The sequence below is a fragment of the Blastomyces dermatitidis genome, assembly GCF_000003525.1.
Source record: "Blastomyces dermatitidis ER-3 genomic scaffold supercont1.2, whole genome shotgun sequence".
In the NCBI taxonomy this organism is placed as follows: Eukaryota; Fungi; Ascomycota; class Eurotiomycetes; order Onygenales; family Ajellomycetaceae; genus Blastomyces; species Blastomyces dermatitidis.
Genome location: NW_025544775.1, coordinates 7,895,471 through 7,914,819, shown reverse-complemented (window position 1 = coordinate 7,914,819; position 19,349 = coordinate 7,895,471). Strand labels below are relative to the sequence as shown.

Genomic DNA, 19,349 nt, shown 5'->3' with positions numbered 1-19,349 from the left:
CTCTTCTTTTTCAACACTGATAATAGTGCTGTAAATAACTATAATCTGCTTGAGTCTTATATCTTTGCTTTTATAAGTCATGAAATATTGATTAAGTTGTGTAAGACTCATTTCTCTGATTCTTTCAATGTATATATTCTCAGAGAATGTGATTTAAGTATCTTATATAACTCAAATCATCTAGGTTGAAACTTCTCAGAACTCTCATTGTGTATGAGAACTTATATTCTCATCTTAAGACTTGATTTCTTAACAAGTGAGTCTTGTATTCTTTTTGATTGAATTGCTGAGTTCAGAAGTAACTTATTAGCTTTTATATATATATAACTGATCTCTTTCTATCTTGATTCTGTGTTCACAACTGTTGTTTTCTTTCTCATCTTTTCTGAAGCATTCTCTGAGATGCGCGGATGCAATTCATACAACAGGTAGAATGATGAATGCTTAGTGACTGCATACTGCTGAATTCATATGACTAATAGTGCCTGACTGAGATCTTCATCTTATAATCTTGTAGACTTACTCACTAGATATTTTATCAGCATGTTATTCAAGATTTTATTTCAGTGTTTCATCTTTCTGTTTATCTGTGAATGATATAGTATTATTCTACAATGTCTTATCTGTAACTGACTTACAAAATACCTCATTACTTCTTCTATGAGATTTGCACTGTTATCAGTTAAAATCTCACACAGTATTCCATAGTTGATATAGATCTTATTATATAGAAACTTTATCATTATCTTCTCTATTATCTCTGAAACTGCTTTCACAACTGATCAGTCAGTAGTGTAATCAATAGCAGTGATTATTCATCAATTTTCATTTAGTGTCTGTGATAATATATCTATGAGATTCATCTCTTATTATTTAAACAGTTGTATTATACACTTTATCTGATATTATACTTTCTTACATTCTAATCCTTTCTTAGATTCTTTTGTGACCTGATAATTCAGGCACTTGTGAGTGTATGCCTGAATGTTCTCAGTCATGCTTGATCAGTATACTCTTAATTCAAGTACACTCATGAGTTCAGAGCTTTCTAAGTGACTGAATTTCTTGTGCATGTGAGTCATCAAGTTGTGATTCAAAGATTGCTTAAGCCAGCGTACGATTACAGGCGTACGCCGGCTTCTTATATATTGTAATATCATATTCTAATTTAATTAGCGGCTGCTATGGCCCCTTTACATTCATACGCGTATGCTAGTAGTTCGGAAGCGGCCATGTTATTATCTGACAGTTGTACATTCTTCTGAACCACATTCTCTCTCACCAGATTCAGTCACACTCACATGCTCATATTATACATTCTAGCTTCATGCGGATTAGCTCACCACTAGTGTTTCACAGTTATGTGACCTATTTCTGATTCAGCTAGCATTCTGTGTATACTCTTACAAAGAAACTTTCACTATATTACACTACTCATTCACTAACTTTTCTCATTCTTCAACTATCTTCTTCATCATTATCATTGAACATCACTATCTCATTCAAGATTTCTATCTCTTCTTCTGTTCAACTCTTTTCATCTGTTCATCTATTATATTATATATGTTTCTGACAATGACTCTTCATTCTCATAACAAGTGTTATTGTAGTACTCATACTAAGCAGTTCATTAGCAGTAAGTGTAATACATTGTGAAATGTACATGATCAGAACTTGTTTATCTTCTAATAATTATCAGAACATACTATCATGAATAACATATCTTCTTCATCTTCTTATACACTCTCTTCACCTTCTTATACATTCTTGATCATTTCTCTTCTCAGCAGATTTCTGATCATGTTTTCTGGCACAATTTTGCATGAACACAGATGCTGATATGTTTGTTTTTATTCATGTAGAATCTTCACATGTTGACAGATCTGTGTCTGCTAATGATAGTGAACTCAATATTAAATCATTGATTAAGAACCTGAAGAACATGATAATGAAGAAATTGTCTGTATTATGTATGACTAAGTCTCTCATATTCTTTCCTGTCTCTTCTGTTTCTTTCTCTGCTGCTTTCTCTTAAACTTCTACATCTGTCTCTGTATCTGATTCTCTCACTTCTGCTATCTCTGTTTCTGTGACTCTCACTCTCACTACTTCTGCTCTCTCTGGTTTTATTATCTCTGCTTTCATTATCAGCTCTCTCTATTTCAAGAAGATATTGTATAGACTTGATGAATTACATTTCTCAGTGTATACACTTCTACTCTTCTTACTGACCTCTAGAACAATTTATTGTATAAAGACAGTGTACAACACAACTATCTGAAGTTTGATTATAAATGTCAATTATTATATTTATTTTAAATATTCATGATGAGACAATCATCTATTCATCTCAGAGAATCATTTTCTTTCTTAACAGTGTTAAGATTATAAGTCTTTTTCTTTTTCATCTTTTTCTTTCTGATGCTGATTTTTCTGTTCTTAGAGAAAATTATTATGAGTTTTACTGTGTATAAAGTTATGATGTTCACAGATATCAAGAAACTTTTTATAATTATAAAGTTCAATATTACAGAAACATCTACTCTGATAAATTTCTTCAGAATGATAAATCTGTATCAGTCTATTCTCTAATATCTGTTATCTGACTTCATGATGCAGATAAAAGATATCTGTATTTTCAGAAATGAGAATGTGAATATTGTACTCTTTTACACTCATAGACATAAGGCTTGTACATCTTGTCTGAGATGTCATTGTGAAAATGAGCTGTTCATATACTATGTTCTGCTTTCTGTATTTCTTCATGTTCCTCTCTCTCTTTCTGAGAAGTCTTGTGTGTGTTGTAATTACATATACAATTCTAAGACCAGTGAGTGTTCATTCAGTAATTGTTATCTCTGCTTTTGCAATTTTTATACACTAATAATGATTCTTAGTTGCTTCAGTGTCAGAGATCATTCTCATTGAAGATGATAACATCACTGAGACTACTCTCTTCTGCTCTCAAGCTTCTCTCATCACTTTCTCTCCCTTCTCTGCAGAGAAGGTTGTGCATACACTGAGTCATAAGTGTTTAGTTCTGAGTGACTCTCACTGTTCATCTGATTCTGTGTCTCTTTCTTTCATTTCTTCTGTCTTCATTCTTTCTCTCTTAACTTCTGATTCTGTGAATTCTGCACTCTTCTTCAATTTCTCTACATGTACACATGCACATTTCTATATTGACATTCCAGTCAATCTTGCAATAAATGACATTAATGTTGTACATAGAGCAGTAGAGGAATCAGAGACATGTATAATATTGTTATAAGAGTGACTTGCAGCTCTCAAATCCCTTGCAGATCTTGAGTTTTGAGATTTTCTTTGTTTTTTAGTGTTTTTCAGATGACATGATATTGGAAATAGATTAAATATATGATGCATGAAAATGAATAAAGTGTGTATGATAACATTTGTCTTTTACAGCTGATTCTTACAGTTAGTGATTAATTCATCATCTCTTTTCTTACACTTTTTCTCTATGTGCTAGTCACTACTCTTACACAATCTCTATATGATACAGTGTTCAGTGACTAGGTTCAGCAGCTTTCAACTTTTTATGATTCTATCTCATGTATTATACTGTCTCTCTTCATCTGCTCAGATCACTACAGTGAACAGCTTATTGAAACTAATCTTGCCTGATCTCTGAGTATTCTCAGAGATCAAGATGACTTAGTCTCACATATTTACAGATGTTTCAGATAGTTCATTCTCTGTGATCTTCACAATTGAACTGATGTAAACAGTTAAATTCAACTCTGAATCTCTTTTTCTTCTGCAATCTGACTCATGTACAAGTCTGTTACTCTGAGACTGCTCTTTATCATATTACACTCACTGTCTGTGATGTGTTATTATATAACTGACTACAGTCTCATCACTTATTAAAGTGTGATATTCACCTGATTTCTTCATTACTTCTCATTCTTTTCTTATAATCATGAAAAGATTAGAATAAGTGAAATCATCTAATTTATAAGTATCTATGATTTCTCTTACTTCATAAGACTTTTCAATTATAAGTCTCTTATTTTTCAACACTGATAATAGTGCTGTAAATAATTATAATCTGCTCAGATCTTACATCTTTACTTTTATAAGTTATGAATCATTGATTAAGTTGTGTAAGATTCATCTCTCTGATTCTTTCAATGCATACATTCTCAGAGAATGTGATTTGAGTATTTTAAATGACTTAAATCATCTAGATTGAAACTTCTCAGAACTCTCATTATATACAAGAACTTACATTCTCATCTTGAGACTTAATTTCTTAATAAGTGAGTCTTATATTCTCTTCAATTGAATTGCTCAGTTCAGAAGTAACTTATTAGCTTTTACACATGTGTGACTGATCTCTTTTAATCTTGATTCTGTGTTCATAACTGTTGCATCTGCAACTGTTCTCTCTCTCACCTTTTTCAAAGCATTCTCTGAGATACGCGGATGCAATTCATACAACAGGTAGAATAATGAACACTTGAAGACTGCATGCTGTTGAATCTATATGATCAATAGCACCTGTCTGAGATATTCATCTCATAGTCTTGTAGACTTGCTCACTAGATATTTTGTCAGTATGTTGCTCAAGATTTCATTCAAGTGTTTCATCTTTCTGTTTGTCTGTGAATGATATGATATTGTTCTACAATGTCTTGTCTGTAACTGGCTCATGAAATGTCTCATCACTTCTCTTATGAGATTCACACTGTTATCAGTTAAAATCTCAGACGGCATTTCATAGTTGACATGAATCTCATTATATAGAAACTTCACTATCATCTTCTCTGTTATCTCTGAAACTGCTTTCACAACTGATCAGTCAGTAGTGTAATCAATAGCAGTGATTATTTATCAATTTTCATTTGACATTCACAGTAATATGTCTATAAGATTCATCTCTTATTGTTTGAACAGTTGTATTATATACTTTATCTGATGTTGTGCTTCTTCACATTATAACTCTTTCTTAGATTCTTTCATGATCTGGTAATTCGGGCACTCATGAGTGTACATCTAGATGTCCTTGGCCATGCTTGGCCAGTATACTCTTGATTTGAGTACATTCATGAGTTCAGAGCTTTCTAAGTAGCTGAATTCCTTGTGTATACAAGTCATCAAGTCATGTCTAAATAAAGGTTCTAGATAGAGAGCTTCTGTGTATTTCAGATCACAGTAAAGCACAATGTTGTTTTCATTTCTCAATTTCCTTAGCTTGAAGTTCAGAAGTATCTCTTCTACTACTCTCATGAGATGCTTGTCATTCAACATCTTGTCATTCTTCAAGTGAGAGATCATGATGTTCACTTATTCTGATTTCTTGCATTCTCTCAGCACATTTAATATGAATGTCTCTTATGCCTGGTTTACAGAACTCTTATTCATGAAATCAAGTCTGTGACTGATTGCATTCAGCATCACTGTGTTCAATCTCTTTCAGTATTTGATATGAAGATTGTACACTTGAAACTCTGAGATACAATGTGCTAAGTATTTGAAAGATTTTATCATCAATTATAGATAGACAAGGCTTTCATGATTCATAATCACTGTCATTGTATGCCTGTTGTTGATATATCTATTTCATAACATCAGTGTGTGCTTGATCACTAGTAATTTCTTTTCATACACTGAGTAATTGAGCTCAGCATCTAATAGTTTTCTATCATCATACATCACTGAGTGCAGCTTGTCATTCTTACTTATCTATAGAAGAGCGCCTCTGATAGCTCATTCAGATGCATTCATCTCAATGTAGAAAGGTTTATTACAATCTGATTGAATAAGCACTGAGAATGTTGTTATATATTCTCTCAGTGTGAGAAAAGCCTCTTTATACACAGTATTTCAGATAATTGAATGAAGCTTCTTCTTTTGCAGATTTACATTCATTTCTCTTAAGAGATCTGAGAGTGATGTAGATATTCATGCAAAATCCTTGATAAATCTGCAGTAGTATGAGATTAACTGAAGAAACTGTTATACATAGTGTACATTTCTTAGCTGTGATCAATTCACTATGATATTCAATTTCTCTGAAATGAGACATATACAGTCATCACTCACTATATATTCTATGAACTTCAACTCTTTCATTTCAAACACACACTTAATTGATTTGATATAGGGCTTATACTCTGTCAGAGTTATAAGCGCTTCATTGAGATGCTTCAGATGTTTATTATATAAGTTTGAAAAGACTAGAATATCATTGAGATATATAAGGTATGAGATTTCATTCTGTTTATACAGAATCATATTCATCATCATTTGAAAGATGACAGGTGCATTTATCAGACTGAATGATATTGCCAGGAATTTGAACTTCTCTTATTGTATATTAAATGCAGTTTGCAGAACTGACAGTTTATCTACACAGATCTGCCAGTATTCTGAGAGAAGATTGATCTTTGATAGATATCAGGTGTTTTCAACTGTATTCAACTGTTGTTGAATTCATAGTAGTGAATATTCATTCTTGATTGTAAGCTTGTTGAGTGCTCAGTAATCAATACACATCTGTCACTTCTTATCTGTCTTTTTCATGAATAGAACTGAAAAGCCTCATGTGCTTGATGAGAATTGTATAAGATCACATTCTAGAAGGTCTGTGATCTGATGCTTCTGTTCTTCAAGATGTGTTTGTGACAGGAAGTATGCATTCTGATTGACTGGTTTTGCATTCCTTGTATCAATCTCATGTACAAATCCTCATTTCAGTAGTAATTCCAGTGAAAGATCTGTTCAGAAGATCTTCTCATACTTCTTCAGAAGCTTCTTCATACACTTGTTCTCTCATATATCTTTTATCTTGATTTTCTTTACTTCTGAGTCCTGTATAATATACAGAATGCTTTCAGATAAGGTCTTGTGAATTGTTCTCTTTACTTATTGATATATAAGCAGATTTAATTCTCCTATATCAGAGATGTGAAATGTTCTTCTCATATCAGTTAATAGAATTGTATGAACTGTTTTCTTTCTATCAGTCAACTGCATATGACATGTATATCATTGAATCTGTGAATTGAACCTTTGAAATTAATTAAGTCTGAGAATAAGGTCATATTTCATGTTCTGCAGCTCTCATGCTTAAATATAGCAAGATCATTCTCTGAAGTGCAAGAGAACTCTTACTCTTGCAGGTGATATCAAATATTGATTATCAGATAATCTTATATGTCAGAGATTCTTCACTCAGTGAACTCCTTTCAATCTTCAGATTATATAATCATTAATATATTGTATAAAAGCTTCTATGTCTGCTAACACTTTTGCAGTCATCTCTCAATTCTTATTCAAGTATCTTCTATATATTAATATTTCAGGTCTTAAGATATTGAGATAAGTGTTCACTTCATCATTCTCATCTGCATCTCATTTAAGAGCCTGCTTCTTCTTTACATTCACAGAATTCAGAGAGTCATCTAATATGAACATCTCTTTCACTTTGAAGACTTTTCATAGAATATCAGTGAGTGTCTCTGAGCTCACTGATTCTGCTAGTTTTTTAACTATGCTCACTGAGTGTAATCTTTTATATCATGATTTTGACATTTACAGTTGAAGCAAGCTCAATGCTCATGACATCAAGGTTTCTACTCAGAGAATCTCTTTTTCAGAGAATTCAGTGCTTTAGCAATGGCATTCAGATCTAGATTTATCATGTTCAGATATATGACTTATATTATAGAAGTCTGATTATCTGTTCTTTACTAGAACATACTTGATTACAGTATTTTCTGTCATAATTGACTCACTTGTTTCTATACAATGAGGATATTATATGCTTCTTTCATCATATCTGACTGTGAGATTAAGCATTTTCATTTCACTCTTAACTCAGATGTAAGATCATGGATAAAGATCTATAAACAGAAAGATGTTGAAAGCTCTTCATTCAGCACAAGATAGTATAAGCTGAAGTATGTAAAGTATGATATAAGATCACTTACTTGTCTATACTCAGTGAAGCATTTATAACACTTATCTTATGTATTCACTTTCTCAAAGTTGTGCAAGATTCATTTGAAAAACTCATTTCATATTCATGAAAATGAATATCACTCTGAGTCTGTGAGATTTATCTTTTTATCAGTTATTTATAATAACTTCACTTTTCTGCATAGAAATGCAGCAGATTTTAAGACTTGTTGAAATTTCATTGACTGTCTGTCTGTGAGTTCACATTCAATCTGATAATATGATTACATCTGACTTAGTCAGCTGATTACAGTATCATTTTTTCAGTTGTCATTGAAGCTTGATGACTCTGACAGATCTTCTGACTTGATATATTTCATACTTGAATTCTTATTCTGTACAGTGATCTCTGATGATGTGTATACTTCTGAAGAGATTGTGAATAATTATGATGAGATCTTCAGGTTCAGTGTAGTCATCTGTCTGTGTAAATATTTAATCTTCTACTGCAGGTCTAAGATCTGGTTTTCTCTATTCTTATTAATGATGATAATTGTGTCAGTGAAGCTCTTCATAGTGAATGCTTGATTCACAGTGAATACTAATTATTGTTTAACTTCTGTCTCAGCCTGTCACTGTATACACAAGGCCTTGATCTTGTTTAGAATTCTTGTATATGTACAGAGCTTCAATTCTGATTCAGCAGTCTCAGCTGCTTTTCTTACTGCTTTGAGTAAACTCTCTGAGAGGTTCTGCATATCTTTCAGTTCAGGTAGCAGAGAAGAGTGTTATTCATATTAACTAGAGAAGGTATTCATTTCAGTGATTTTCTCATTGATTATACAATGTCTATTGTGATCTCACTGTATCATTATATCACTATATCACTATATAATTTCTGTTATCATTGTACAACTCCGGTGGTGGTTATCCCTTCTTTTATCTCTTTGAGTGAAGAGCAGTCTTCTTTGAATCTGGTTCACTGCTCTCATTTCTTTTCCCACATCTCATCTGTTCACATCTCATACATGGTATTCACCTGGGTGTGAAGTTTTCCCTCAACAAGTGAAGCAGCATCAATCAGATGCTCTTTAACTCACTGTTCTTTGTACACTATCTTTTGAGATGTTCTAGAATCACACTGACATGATAACTACAAATCACTTCATAGATGAAATTATCATGTTCTGGAGAAGCCTGCACTTCTCACCAGTTTTTAGACATGCTATCAGATGTGATTCAAAGGTTGCTTAAGCCAGTGTACAATTACAGGCATACACCAGCTTCTTATATATTGTAATATCATACACTAATTTAATTAGCAGCCGCTATGGCCTCTTTACATTTGTACGCGTACGCTAGTAGTTCGGAAGCGGCCGCGTTATTATCCGACGGTTGTACGTTCTTCCGAACCACAAAGTCATGTTTAAATAAAGATGCTAGATAGAGAGCTTTCACATATTCTAGATTACAGTAAAGTATAACATCATTTTCCATTTTCTCAGCTTGAAGTTTGAAAGTATCTCTTCTACTACTCTCACAAGATACTTGTTATCTGATATCTTATCATTCTTTAAATAAGAGATTATGATATTCACTCATTCTGATTCCTTGCATTCTCTCAGCATGTTTAACATGAATATTCCTTATATCTGATTTATAGAACTCTTACTTGTTAAATTGAGTCTGCAACTGATTGCATCAGATATCACAGTATCTGATTTCTTTCAGTATTTAATATTAAGATTGTACACTTGAAACTCTGAGATTCAATGTACTAAGTATTTGAAAGATTTTATTGTCAATTGTATATAGATAAGACTTTTATAATCCATGATCACTATTATTATATGTCTGTTGTTAATATATCTATCTCATAACATCAGCACATGCTTGATCACTAGTAATTTCTTTTTATACACTGAGTAATTGAGCTCAGTGTCTGATAATTTTCTATCATCATACATCACTGAGTGTAGCTTGCTATTCTTGCTCATCTGTAGAAGAGCATCTCTGATAGCTCATTCAGATACATTCATCTCAATGTAGAAAGATTTATCACAATCTGATGAAATAAGCACTGAGAAGGTTATTATATGTTTTCTCAGTGTGAGAAAAGCCTCTTCACATGTGATATTTTAGATGATTGAATAAAACTTCTTCTTTCACAGATTTGTATCTATTTCTCTTAAGAGATCTGAGAGTGATACAGATATTCATGCAAAATTCTTAATAAATCTATAATAGTATGAGATTAACTTAAGAAACTATTGTATATAATGTATATTTCTTAGCTGCAGCTAATTCACTATGATATTCAATTTCTCTGAGATGAGATGTATACAGTCATCACTCACTACATATTCTATGAACTTCAACTCTTCTGTTTCAAACACATACTTGATTGATTTAATATAGAGCTTATACTCTGTCAGAGTTATAAGTACTTCATTGAAGTGCTTCAGATATTCATTATATAAGTTTGAAAAGACTAGAATGTTATTGAGATATATGAGATATGAGATTTCATTTTGTTTATAAAGAATTGTATTCATCATTGTTTAAAAGATGATGAGTGCATTTATCAGACTGAATGACATTGTCAGAAATTTGAACTTCTCTTATTATATATTAAATGTGATTCATGAGACTGATAGTTTGTCTACAGATCTGCTAGTATTCCGAGAGAAGATTAATCTTTGAAAGATATCAGATGTTTCTCACTGTATTCAACTGTTGTTGAATCTGTGACAGTGAATATTCATTCTTAATTGTAAGCTTATTAAGTGCTTGATAATTAATACACATTCATCACTTCTCATCTGTCTTTTTCATGAATAGAACTGGAAAGCCTCACATGCTTGATAAGAGTTATATAAGATCATGTTTTAGAAGGTCTGTGATCTGACACTTCTGTTCTTTGAGATGTGTTTGTGACAGAGAGTATGCATTCTGATTGACTGGTTTTGCATTCTCTGTGTCAATCTTATATATAAATCCTCATTCTGGCAGCAGTTCTGATGAAAGATCTGTTCAGAAGATCTTCTCATACTTCTTCAGAAGCTTCTTCATATGCTTATTCTTCTTTATATCTTTTATCTTGATTTTCTCTACTTTCAGGTTCTGTATAACATACAGAATACTTTCAGATAAGATCTTGTAAATCATTCTCTTTGCTTATTAATATGTAAGCAGATTTAATTCTTCTATATTAGAGATGTGAAATGTTCTTCTTATATCAGTTAATAGAATTGTATGAACTGTTTTCTTTCTATCAGTTAACTATATATAGTATATACATCATTGAATCTGCAGATTGAATCTTTGAAATCAATTAAGTTTAAGAATAAGATTGTATTTCATGTTCTGCAGCTCTCACACTCAAATATAGCAAGATGATTCTTCAAAGTACAAGAGAACTCTTACTCTTGCAGATGATATTAAATATCAGTTATCAGATAATCTTATATATCAGAGATTCTTCACTCAGTGAATCTCTTTCAGTCTTCAGATTATATAATTATTAATATATTATATAGAAGCTTCTATGTCTGCTAACACTTTTACAGTCATCTCTTAATTCTTACTCAAGTGTCTCTTATACATTAACATTTCAAGTCTTAAGATATTCAGATGAGTGTTCACTTCATCATTCTTATCTGCATCTTATTCAGAAGTCTGCTTCTTCTTTATATTCATAGAATTTAGAGAGTTATCTAATATGAGCATCTCTTTCACTTTGAAGAATTTTCATAGAATATCAGTGAGTGTCTCTGAGCTCACTGATTCTGCTAGTTTTTTAACTCTCTTACTTCTCTTGACTGTGCTTACTGAGTGTAATCTTTTATATTATGATTTTGATACCTGCAGTTGAAGCAAGCTCAATGCTTATAATATCAAGATTTTCACTCAGAGAATCTCTTTTTTGAGAAATTCAGTACTTTAGTAATAGTATTCAGATCTAGATTTATTATATCTGAGTGTGTAACTTGTGTTATAGAAGTCTGATTATTCATTCTCTACTGAGATATACTTGATTGCAGTATTTTGTATTATAATTAACTCACTTGTTTCTGTATAATAAGAATGTTGTATACTTCTTTTATTATATCTGATTATAAGATTAAGTATTTTCATTCTGCTCTCAACTCAGATATAAGATTATGAATAAAGATCTATAAATAGAAAGATGTTGAAAGTTCTTCATTCAATACAAGATAGTATAAGCTGAAGTGTATAAAGTATAATATAAAATCACTTACTTATCTACACTCAGTGAAGCATTTATAATGCCTATCTTATATATTCACTTTCTCAAAGTTATACAAGATTCATTTGAAAAACTTATTTCATATTTATAAGAATGAATATTATTTCAGATCTATGAGATTTATCTTTTTATCAGTCATCTATAATAACTTCACTTTTTCATGTAGAAATACAGCAGATCTTAAGACTTATTAAAATTCTGTTAACTGTCTGTCTATAAGTTCACATTTGATCTGATAATATAATTGTATCTGACTTAGTCAGCTGATTACAGTATCATTTTTTTAATTGTTATTAAAGCTTAATAACTTTAGCAGATCTTCTGACTTGATATATTTCATACTCAGATTCTTATTCTACACAGTGATCTCTGATAATATATACACTTCTGAAGAGATTGTGAATAATTATAATAAGATCTTCAGATTTAGTGTAGTCATCTATCTGTATAAATATTCAATCATTCACTGCAGATCTAAGATCTGATTTTCTTTATTCTTATTAATAATGATAATTGCATCAGTAAAGCTTTTCATAGTGAATACTTAATCTGCAGTGAATGCTAATTGTTATTTGACTTCTATCTCAGTCTGTCACTGTGTATACAAGACCTCAATCTCATTTAAAATTCTCATATATGTACAGAGCTTTGATTTCAGTTCAGTGATCTCAGTCACTTTTCTTACTATTTTAAATAAATTCTCTAAGAGATTCTGCATATCTTTCAGTTCAGATAGCAGAGAAGAGTGTTATTCATATTAACTAGAGAAGATATTCATTTCAGTGATTTCTTATTAATTGTATAATATCTATTATTATATCACTGTATTATTATATTACTATATTATTATATCACTATATTATTATATAATTTCTGTTATTATTGTATAACTTCAGTGATAATCATCTTCTTCTTTTATCTCTTTGAGTGAAGAGTGATCTTCTTTGAATCTGATTCATTACATTCATCTCTTTTCTCACATCTCATCTGTTTGCCTACATGGCATTTATCTGAGTGTGAAGTTTTTTCTCACTAAGTGAAGCAGTATTAATTAAATACTCTTCTACTCATCACTCTTTATATACTATCTTTTGAGACATTCTAGAATTACACTGATATGATAACTATGAATTACTTTATAGATGAAATTATCATGCTCTGAAGAAGTCTGTACTTCTCACCAGTTTTTAGACATGCTATCAGATGTGATTCAAAGATTGCTTGAGTCGGAGTATGATTACAGATGTACACCAGCTTCTTATATATTATAATATTATATGCTAAATTAATTAGTGGCCGCTATGACCCCTCTTTACACTCGTACGCTAGTAGTTCGGAAGCAGCCGCGTTATTATCCGACGGTCGTACGTTCTTCCTAACCACCGTACGTTCTTCCGAACCACAATGTCAAGAATGAGTAGACTGGCTGCCAGAACTATGAATTTTACATTTGATTTTATTTAATCTAGTCTTATACATTTCTTGGCATGAATCTCACTGAGACTAATTATTAAAAAAACATGCAAAGTGACTATATATCAAATCTTAAAATGAGATCATGACTTAGAAAAACTAAGAAAGTAATCTCATTTAATCTCATTTAGTCTTATTCTTAATATAAAGTTACTATTTTTATACATTTTAAGGTTTTCTTTAGCCTATTTTTAATTTTTTAAAAAGTAACACTTTTTGATAATACTTAAATGAGATTTAAAGTCATTTAAAGTAATAAAAATAATTTAAATTAAGAAGTGAAAATCATGATCTTTTTTGAAAAATGTAATAAGAGTAGACAGTAAGTCTTACTGAAACAGTATAAGACTACTATATAATCTTAAAACTGTGTAATGAAATCAGTTAAATTAGTAATAAGACTATTAAATATTCTGATTCTGGTCTCAGACACGGTTACACAGTCAGTCTAAGAATAAGACTAAATGAAATTACATGAGATTACTTTCTTATTTTTTCTAAGTCATAATCTCATTTTGAGATTTGATATATAGTCACTTTGCATGTTTTTTTAATAATTAGTCTCAGCAGAATTCATATCAAGAAACGTATAAGATCAGATCAAATGAAATTAAATATGAAATTCATAGTCTCAGCGGCCAGTCTATTAGAGGCAAAGCTAACAGTAGTAGTAGAATTTTTCACAAAGATCTCTTCTCTCTTATGACACATTTTTCTCCTCTCTCTCTCATTTGTAATAGTAAGTGCATGAGAGTATTGTAGTTGAAAGATAATAAGAGCCTTATTCTGATACTTTCTAATAATTAAATGTCTTCATAATATGACTGCAGCCTTCATGACTGTTAAGAAAGTCAGGTTGAAGATGAAGACAGTAATGTTAAAAATTATAAGAGTACTGCTCTTATTATTACATCTTCTTCTTCTTCTTCTTCTTCTGCTGCTCTTGCAGTTACAGTGATAGAAGTCATGTCTTATAGTGAGATATCATCTCTTCTACTGATCAGTTTATCAGTGATCAGTTCTTCTTCTATCTCTCTCACTACTGCTGTGACACTGTTCTTTCTCTCAATTAACATAGTGATGTATAATCTCATGTGATTATTTAGAGAGAATCTCAGAGAGAGCTTGATTTGACAAACAGTATCTCTGAGAAGTTCAATCTGTAGTTTTTCTTTTGTAATATATCTGAGCTCTGCTTGAGATGCTACTGAGTTAAGTCTGCAGAGTCTTATAGTTTCTTTATCTTCTCTCTGTAAAGAGGCTCTGATACAGTCTTTAACTGATACTGTTACTTATCTATACTGTACTAAGCAGCTGAAGAAAAAGAGAATCTTGTGTATCTATCTCTTCTCTCACTCTTATTATTTGTGTTATATCTATAACAATGACTTCTATCTTTCTATAAGTATTATCTTATAACAAAATGTCATATCAGTTCTGATAAGAAGCTCAGATGCTTAAGAAGTACAGAGTAAGAATCTTAAAGCTTTAAGTATTAATAAATTCTGTCAAGACTGAGAAGATCTCTCTTACTCATTTATAAAAGAAGATGAAAGTATAGATCTCTAAGATAAAAAAACACCTCAGAATAACTAATCTTAAGAAGAAGAGATCAGCTGGCACTGCTATTAAAAGCATTACAGAGACTAATTACTGATTAAAGAGAATCTTTCTTCAATTGAAACAGATAACTGAGATACTGTGTAAATTGATAAGTTAATACTTCATGTATATCTTATACTCTTCTACAGTATACTCTTCTGTAGTGCTGCAGTGCTAACTTCACAGCAGACAAAGATACTGATACTGAAGACTTTAATAGTGAAGAATGAGTGTGATAAGAGTGAGATTATTGATAAGTAGACTCTGATCTCTCTTTTTACTTATATTTCAGAACTATATTAACTGAGCACTCTACAACGACCGCTCCACCACGAACTCGCTCGATTTTTCGAATAAGAACCCTCCGATAGATCCATCGAAAAGCCCTCGATCATACGAGCATTCTGACCCCATCGCCGACCGCATACCCTGTGTGGTGGTGGAGTTATCCAGCCAAACGTGAACCGGACGTTGTTCAAAACTCCTGTGTGGGAGTATCCCCCGTTCTCCCCTACCACACCACAACCCCGGGCCAAAGTGCCATACAAATTGTAAGGTGAAGAGACCTAGCCATATGCACCAATCTTCTCGATTTTGGAAGATCCCCGATCTGTAGTTGTGGAGATATCTGAGGAGCGACCTCCGCGAAAACCCTGTCCATCTTTGATGTTCCAAAACACCAACGCCAAGTCCCACCGTTGTACCGCCCTTCCTAATCTGGCCCATCCCCGGCAGAAAAATACAAAAAGATACCTCGGCGATAATATCAAGCACATAACCAACGGCCACTTCTGAAGTGCAACCTCCGCGGTCTGTCTTCAGTGTATCTGAACATCAACGCCAAGTCTCGCCCTCGTACCACCCCTCTCAATCTGGCCCATCCCCGACAGAAAAGTACAAAAAGATACCTCAGCAACTGTACTCAATACATAATCGGCAGACACGACAACTATAAAATCAGTATACCCCAAGGTCTGACTGAGCCTTTGATCCCTGCACAGTGAGATATATTAAATCTAGTTTTAATACCTCAATATTCAATAGATTCTGCAAGGGATTGAGAACAGCAACACTAGGTTTCTATTGAATTTGAGAATTAACTCTATATTGATATAATCATTGACAAAGTCTTCTATTTTGAGATATAAATAACCAGTTCCTCTACATCCCGCTGGCAATATTTATATTATTATATAGAAACAGACTTATATTCTCTATAATATCAAGACTCTGAAGAGGGAAAGTCTTGGTAGGGGGTATACAGTAGTGCATATCTTAGCAGTTTCTATCTCATTCTTCTGCAGCAGTTAATGCAAAAAAAAGATTTTAGAAATAGTTTTTTACTTCTCTTAAAAAAGTAAGGTGTTTTTCTCTGGGTTTTACACAATATTCTTACAAAGAATTAAAAACAGAGTTGTTTTCTGTCATAATTTCATATTCTTTTAAGTAAGAATTACTTTTTCAGTGGCTGAAGAGCTTTCATTAATACTTAATTCTTTTTTACACTCTTTATTAACTGATTTGAGTTGCACACCTGTTGTGCGAGGAGAATTGGATAATTTAGAATAAAATTGAATAGTTTTAATCAATTTCTCTTCAAAAAATTGATTTATTTTTTGTCAGTTTTTCTCTCAAAAACTGTCATATCATCTGATTTACTATCAATTGATATCATACTTTTCCTCACTGTATCCCAAGAAAGAGATTGTAAAGATTTTATTGATTTATCTTAAAAATCAATTTTAGTTTATTAGATTCTCTTCAAAAATCTAACCTAGTTACTGAACTAGTGTGAAAAAAATCAGGTGTTTTATACACAAAAGTCTGTGATTCTTCTTTTGAAATAGTCTGACCAACTTTTCAATTGAAAACAGACTTAGAAACCTCTTAATTGAAACAGTCTGACCAACTTTTCAATTCAAAAGAGTTTAATAAATATCTCAATTGAATTAGTCTGACCAACTTTTCATTGAGTAAGAACAATGAGTTCAAAAGTACACTCAGTTGATGTGGAAAAAGATGCTTTCTCAAATGCTATTCCTGAGATTGAAATTCTGAAGAGAAGAAAGAAAGAAGAGATAGAGAAACAACAAGTTCTTGAAATACAGGAACTTGAAAAAGCAAGTAAAATTCTTGGAAAGCAGTGTCTGAGTGAGATGAATGAAGAAGTTCTGTTAATTCTTCATGCTCAGGCTAGACAACTACAGGAAGTGATCAAGTTCAAACTTGGAATTTCAAACACAGTTCAAAAAACTTTGAAAATTTCTAATACAATCACTGACTCTTCAGTTTGCTCTTCTTTCTTTTCTACTTCTTCTTCTTCTCCTTCTTTGAATCAGAAGAAAACATATGCTCAAGCAGCTGAATCTGCTGTCTCTAAACCTGCTGTCTCTAAACCTACTGTCTCAAAACCTGCTCAAAATTCTGAGAAAACTGAGAAGAATACTGCTCATGCCTCTATTCATAGAAAAGTGGAAAAGAAAATGCAAAAAGAGAAAAACTTCCAAATCTCCAGAAATAGAAGACTTATTCTCAAAGTCTCAAATCAGGACATTCTGCAAAGAAACAAGCTAAACTCAAATCTCATTTTCAGAATCAGAAATGAAATTAACCAGCAGTTCTTTTCTCAGTTAATGACTGATATTGAAGTTCAAAAACCAGTTATAGCTTCAATTGAATCATCATTCTTTGAAAACTCCATCATTCTGACTACAATGCCTGAATTCAGTGCTGAATTCCTTATTCAGAATGAGAATCTCTGGAAGTCAGCAGTAGAATCTTTGTTAAACACAACAATTCTATCTGAAAGAGATGAAAAGTGGGACAAATTCATTCTTCATGATATTCCAGTTGAAATTTTTGACTGTGAAGAAGGAATGCTACTTCTCAAAAATGAATTGGAAGAATACAACTCTATTCAACTGAGAAAGGAGCCTGTATAACTAAATTCAATTGAGTTCAGACAAAGCAGGAGAAATGCCTCTGTTCTAGTATATACAAAAACACTTGAACAGTCAAAGATCTCTGAAGTAAGAGTAGCAGGTTTGAAAATGAGAGTTCATGAATACAAAGACTCAAGGATGAACCTCAAAGCTCAAACACAGTGTTCAAACTGTCAAAGATATGGACACTTTGCAATCTCATGTTTTAGAGACTCAAAATGTGCATTCTGTGCCAGAGATCACAAAACTAGTGAGCATAAATGTGAAACATGCTTAAAAAGAGGTGAAATTTGTCAACACACTCTGCTTAAGTGCTCTAATTGCAAAGAAAAACATGCATCTAGCTCAAAAGAATGTATGTTTGCTCCTAGAACTCAAAAGAACTGGAGAAAAGATGAAGCTCAAAGTCAATCTAGAACTGAAGAGAAGAGTCAAGCCAGTAAACTCACAACTGCAAGCTCAAAAAGAAGAAACTCTCAACTATCTAAGTCTTCAAACTCCAACTCTCCAGCTAAATGTAAACAGAACTTGAATCCTCAAACTCCTGTTAAGATTAGAGAATTGAGAAATGACTCTGATGATAAACTAGATATAATGCAAGCAGTTGAGATTCCTACTTTTCAGAACAGTTATAATCTACTATCTGATGATAGTGATTAGATTCTACTCTACTCTCTTTTAGTATGAATATACAACAAAAACAACAAAAAAAGTTTAAAAACTCTTCAAAAATCACATTTATTCAAAATAATGTGAATAGAAACTCAAATTGTATTTATTCTTGTCTTCAAATTGCATTTGAACAAAAAGTTGATTTTATACTGCTTCAGGAGCCGAATTTTGATGCTGAGCAAAAATATGTTATTTCTCATTCAAGCTACTACTGCTTTTTACCTCAAAAGTCTGAGATAAAGTCAAGAGTAGTGATCTATGGAAGAAAGAGATCAAGATATCAATTTAATCTAAGATTTGATATCATGTCTGACCCTGATATTCTGGTGGGTGATATTATAGATAAAGAAAATGAGTTTGATACTATACAGCTCATAAATATCTATAATGAAAAGTCATTGAAGAAAAATAACAATATCTGGACAATTGATAGAGGATTTCTGAACATAACTTCATCAAGAAAC

General features: G+C 32.0%; 2 protein-coding genes across 2 annotated transcripts; one reads left to right on the top strand and one right to left on the bottom strand.

Annotated features, from left to right (window-relative positions):
• Positions 1–15,583: 15,583 nt before the first annotated feature.
• Positions 15,584–15,997, bottom strand: BDCG_16567 (uncharacterized protein; the record flags this gene model as incomplete). The annotated part of the gene is made up of 1 exon (XM_045425782.1): positions 15,584–15,997. The coding sequence occupies one exon, from the start codon at positions 15,995–15,997 to the stop codon at positions 15,584–15,586; it is 414 nt and encodes a 137-aa protein (XP_045280017.1).
• Positions 15,998–17,253: 1,256 nt separating this feature from the next.
• On the top strand, positions 17,254–18,213 carry BDCG_16566 (uncharacterized protein; the record flags this gene model as incomplete). Its single annotated transcript, XM_045425781.1, has 1 exon — positions 17,254–18,213. One exon carries the CDS (start codon positions 17,254–17,256, stop codon positions 18,211–18,213), a length of 960 nt encoding a protein of 319 aa, XP_045280016.1.
• Positions 18,214–19,349: the final 1,136 nt, after the last annotated feature.